We start from the raw sequence: 5,606 nt of genomic DNA on the forward strand, positions 1-5,606 counted from the left end.
TCTCTGTCAGTATACTGCTGCAATAATTTTTGAATTGTCTTCAGCAAGATTTTATTTGTGTGTGATATTAATGATATTGCTCGATAATTTCCACGTTCTGTGGGATCACCTTGCTTTGTAATGAGTAGAAATACTTATCTCTTCCAGTCAGTTGGCCAGGTAGCTGTCTTCCAAATTTCTTGGCTTATCTGAGTTAGTGCCTCCAGCATGCATTTGTTTGTTGAAATATCTCAATCGTTAGTCCATCAGTGCCTGGAACCTTGTGTTTTAGTAATTCCTTCAGTGCAGCTTCAGCTTCTTCATTCATTGTCATTGGTTGTTGATTGTATACTACCTCCTGAAATGGATGAATACTGAGCAGTTCTTTTTGGTACAGTGACTTTGTGTATTTCTTCCATCTTTTGGTGTTTTCTGCATCGTTCAATAGTTTGCCCATAAATTCTTTCAGTGTTGCTTCTTGAGGCTTGAATATGTTCTTCAGTTCTTTCAGCTTAAGAAATGCCAAGCATGTCCTTCCCTTTGGGTTTTCTAACTCCAGGTCTTTGTTCAGTTCATTATAGTAATTGACTTTGCTTCTGTAGCTGCTCTTTGAAATCTTCTGTTCAGTTCTTTAACCTTGTCATTTCTTTCTTTGCTCTATCTACTGTCTGTTCACGAGCAAGTTTCAGAGTCTCTTCTGACATCCATTTTGGTCTTTTCTTCCTTTCCTGTGTTTTCAGTGACCTTGTGCTTTCTTCACGGATGACGTTCTTGATGTTATCCCACAATTTGTCTGGTTTCACCTGTGTGCAACACTTTTACTCCTTATACAACTGTTAAGCTCTCAGCTCTCTGTATTTTGAGTACTTAAATGATGCATAATCTGCTTTCACTTTACCTTATATTTGGGCTTTCCTTCACTTATTAATTAGTAGGTATTTCAATTCCTCTTCCTTTTTGAAAATATACCTTTGAGCTTGAATTTTAATGTTGGCTAAAACAGAATAGAGTCTTAAAAGTTAAAATGTTATTCCAAAGACAAAGAACATGAATTTTAGATTATTTACATAATAACTAGTCTTCATGATAAAGATAAAAGTTGGCATAATTTAAGTCACAATAAAAAGTTAAAAAAATATATGTTGGCATAATTTGAGATTTGAATTTCTTATGCTGTAATTCCCAAGATTTGAAATTTGATCATAATAATCAGAAAGGTAGACCCCGTGGGGTAATTCTGATAGATAAGACTGAAGCAAAATTTCTTTTTTTTCAATTTTCATTGTTATTTGGCTGAAAGTTTACAGAGCAAATTCATTTCCCAGCAGTTACTTGCTTTCTGATTGGGGAACAGAATGGGCCTTTTAGATGAGATAAAAGTTATGGCTGAGGAAATTTTCTGATAGCTAAAGGAAAAAAATGATAGAAAGCATCTCCTGAAATTCATTTTATCATTTTGAAATCTTTATCATTTTCCCTTTACTCATTGGACAGAATTTTCAGTGAAGTTTTTTGTAAATATCTGTTTCATTTTGAAATCTAAAATTGTATAAAAATTTGTTATTAAGATTCCTGAGCAAATGGAAGATCAGTCATATAAAAATTATGATTGTGGAGATACTACATCACAGCCTGAGAATGAAGATGCATCTTTTCAAAATGTGCAACCACAAGAGCCCAAGATGCTTTATGAATGTCTAAGGTAAAGCATTATCTTATTGATTATGTAATTTTGAATTTTTATATAAAGTTTTAGAAATTCTTAATCAGATATTTAAGCAAAAGACAGGTAGACTGATTTGTTATCTGTACATCAAGTTATGTAATGTATAAAATATAACTTCATTTTTTCAGTGCAGTTTCTGCTATGACCTTCATTTGGCTTTGTTAGTTATTGGTAGTTTGAAAGAGCTATTTGTCATATAGTCGACTGAATGAACATGGGTATTAGGGGACCCGGTGGCACACTGGTTAAGCACTTGTTTGGTGACTGAAAGCGTCACAGTTTCAACCCACCAGCCACTCTGCAGGAGAAGGGTGTGGTGATTTGTTTCTGTAAAGAGTAACAGTTTTGGAAACCATATAGGGCAGTTCTACTCTGTCCTCCAGAGTCACGGTGAGTCAGAACTGTCTCGATGACAGTGAGTTTGGTTTTGAGTAGGGTGATCATTTAATATTGATATTTAATGATGTGTCTATATCCAAATTTGTAAACTTTACTTATTTTAATATTTCTTTCTTTGCCATTGAAAAAAAAAAACACAAAACTCACTGCCGTTGAGTTGGATCTGACTCATAGCGACCTCTCCTTGGGTTTCTGAGGCGGTATCTCTGTGGAAGTAGGTTGCCCAGTCTTCCTTCTGAGGAGTGGCTGGTGGCTTTGAACTGCCAGCCTTCTGGTTAGCAGTCACATGCCTTAGGCACTACGGCACCAGAGCTCCTAAAATTTCTTTCTTTGGAATTGGGATGATGATATATATTGCCTTTATTTAAAAGTTACATAAATTTTATGGAAAACTTATATGTAGAAACCCATACTTCTCATAGCCAAAGCTCCCTATATTTTTCGTTTCCTCTGGAAGAGTGTGGTGGTTATGTTTGTGTGTCAACTTGGCTTGGGCCTGGTTAAGTAGCTGTGCAGCTGAATGTAGTTATTCCCCATGGTGAGATTAGTAATTAACTCCATGGTGGAATCTATTGGAGCAGGTGAGTAGCTGCTTTGGATATGTGGTCTGCTTCCCGAATAAGCAGCAGCTTTGGGAATGGTCTCTAGCTTATGGCACATGTGAACCCGCATGTGGCCGTGTTGTTGTTCAGCAGCCTGCCACGCTCTGCTGATTCTGGGACTTTCAGTGGACTTGAATTAATGGCCTGCCGTGTGGTTTGGTAACATTGGAACTGTGCCATTTTATTTGTTGACCTTGGGCTTGTTAGCCTCAGCAGCCAGTAGCTACCTGGGTGAAGAGATGCCTCTAGCTTTAGTGGGCTGATAGCAGGAGGCAGCGCTGAAGCCCTAGGTGCTTTCACCCACCCCCTAGAGCCTGGCACTTTGAATTTGGACTTCTAGCCTCCTGAATTTTGTAAGATAATAAACTCCTGTTTGTTCAAGCCATCTCATTTGTAGTATGTTCTTGTCAGAGCGGCACTAGGTATCTAGAACAAGAGTGTTATACCAGATTGATAGAAACAGTAGTGTGTGTGTGTGTGTGTATATATATACATACACACACACACATATGTGTGTGTATGTGTGTGTGTGTGTGTATGTGTATATGTTGTTGTTGTTGTTATGTGCCATTGAGACGGCCCCGACTCATAGCGACCCCTCCTTGGGTTTCCGAGGCAGTATCACTACGGAAGTAGGATTGCCCAACCTTCCTTCCGAGGAGTGGCTGGTGGGTTTGAACCGCCAGCCGTCTGGTTAGCAGGCAAGTGCCTTAGCCACTATGCTACCAGAGCTCCTATGTGTATATATATATGTATATATATACACACACACATACATACACGAGGAGCTCTGGTGGCATAGTGCCTAAGCCATTTGACTGCTAAGCAGAAAACTGGTGGTTCAAACCCACCGGCAACTCCTCAGAAGGTTGGGCAATCTACTTCGTAGTGATACTGCCTCGGAAACCCAAGGAGAGGTTGCAATGAGTTGGGTCTGACTCAGTGGCAGTGCGTTTGGTTTTTGGTTTGGTTTAGTGTGTGTGTGTACATATTTATTATTATTATTATTATTTTTAATTTTAAATTTGGGAATTCTCAATGCACATAAAAAGAGAGAACAAAGTAATGGATTCCCATATACCTACTACCCAGTTTCAGCAGTTCCTAATATTTTACCATTGTTTACATCTACCTTTTTGCCTATGCTATACTTTCTTATAGCTGTGATATTAATCTATTTACATGATATCTAACCTGAGAGTGCAAGCTAGGTTTCCTGAATTACTTGAAGGATCTTTATTAGCAGACAGAATAGATTCCTTTATTTCTTGTTTCCTTCCCTATTGTTTTTCTTCTCACTTCCTTCCCTGTAACCCCATCCCTCAAAAAACAAAAATCCATAGTAGTAACTGTGGCGTAGAATCTCTGGGTTGAAGCCCTGTACAAACTAATTACTTGGTAAAGATATTGAATAGAAATATTATAGATATCTGGCAGTTTGGATTTTTTATTTACATTTTTCAGTTTAAACTAGACTTGTATTAATAGTTCATATGGCTCAGTAGTAAAATGTCCCAAATGGCTTCTGGTTTTAGAACGCTGATGGATATTTTTTTATAACTAAAAGCCCATCTGAGCTCAACAACTTTTCTCTCCCAGGGTAGTGTTCCTTCTTCAACATGTGGCCTTTATGATCTTTGAATTTCTAAGGTCCTTAAACGCAACTATGAGATTATGTATTGTACCCAGTTGAACTCCTACTTACATCTGTTAGGCCGCGCTACTTCACCTCTGTCTAGCAGAGCCCTACCCCAAATGCTTTGATTTGGTCAAGATCCTATGTAAGAGAAAGAGATAATAGGCAAATAGACTCAGAAATTAAGAGTGAGTTCAAAATTCTACTTTATTTGGTAAATTAGTGGTTATTCTTTTGAAACTTTAGAGGAATGTTGCATCCTGTCTACTTCATATAAATATTTTGAGGTTTATCTCATGGTTAGTGATTTATTTTATGGAGATTCACAACTATTTCATGAACTCTTAAACTCTATAGTTTAGAAAAATGCATTTGTAGACCTAGAAGCAGGTTTATAGTTTTGTGCCCATTCCTTCTATTGTCTCCAGTTTTATTCCTCTTTCTTTGCTTTTCTCCTTAACTTCTCTAATTTGAGTAAAGAATTTCTGGATCTACTGTATGGTTTAAGTTGAGAAATAATCCAGTTGAACTACCTAACTGATTTCCAGTGTCAAATAATGTCCTTTGGTTAATTATGTACCTAATAGGAACTCTGAGAAGTCTGTGTTGTTACCATTGTTTTCCCAGTTCCTAGCATGTAATAGGTGCTTAGAAATATTTGCTGACTGCTTGTATATGAACTGTAAGAGATGCAACATTTGTTTCTTATATATACATAAAGGTTAAGTTTATTAAAGTCCTTTTATTACTTAAAACCAGTCTATGCATATAGAATGTAATGAACATTTATATCTTAAAATCTGAACTGATGTAGATGTAATGAAATTAATAAAACCTTTGCTTAAAGCATCTGTATATTTAAAGAATATGCTAATATTGAACATGTGACTTTATTATGGCCATGATAGTTTATATTTCCCCAAAAATAGCAGATGAACTTTACTAAAAGCTAGATTTTTCTGGCTGGAGATGAAAAGTATTACAAATTGGAAAATAGAATGAAATCCATCTAGGACTAACTAAACGAAATTTCCTTTATCAGTTAGTATTAATTATGAATTGAACGTTATTAATAAAATTAATGTTAGATATGAACATCGCAGTTTTTAAAATACAGACTGGAAAATACAACTGGAAAAGCAAACTTGTTTCTAAGGAGCTGCCTTGTGTTATCAGATTGCATTGTTAAAAAATTGTTTCAATGAGGAAGAATAGATTAGGGCCTAGAGAGTTTCAAGCAGGCAGTAACATAATTTCTAGTAAG

At 36.4% G+C, this 5,606-nt stretch overlaps 1 protein-coding gene across 1 annotated transcript in view; it reads left to right on the top strand.

Annotated features, from left to right (window-relative positions):
- BDP1 (B double prime 1, subunit of RNA polymerase III transcription initiation factor IIIB) overlaps positions 1-5,606 on the top strand; it is a 217,727-nt gene that overhangs the window by 94,482 nt on the left and 117,639 nt on the right. The window contains exon 16 of the mRNA XM_007943362.1: positions 1,548-1,681. Coding sequence (XP_007941553.1) covers positions 1,548-1,681 — 134 coding nt within the window. The remainder of the gene's footprint in view (positions 1-1,547; positions 1,682-5,606) is intronic.

Source organism: Orycteropus afer, unplaced genomic scaffold (genome assembly GCF_000298275.1).
Source record: "Orycteropus afer afer isolate SDZICR_OR568_19922 unplaced genomic scaffold, OryAfe1.0 scaffold00104, whole genome shotgun sequence".
In the NCBI taxonomy this organism is placed as follows: Eukaryota; Metazoa; Chordata; class Mammalia; order Tubulidentata; family Orycteropodidae; genus Orycteropus; species Orycteropus afer.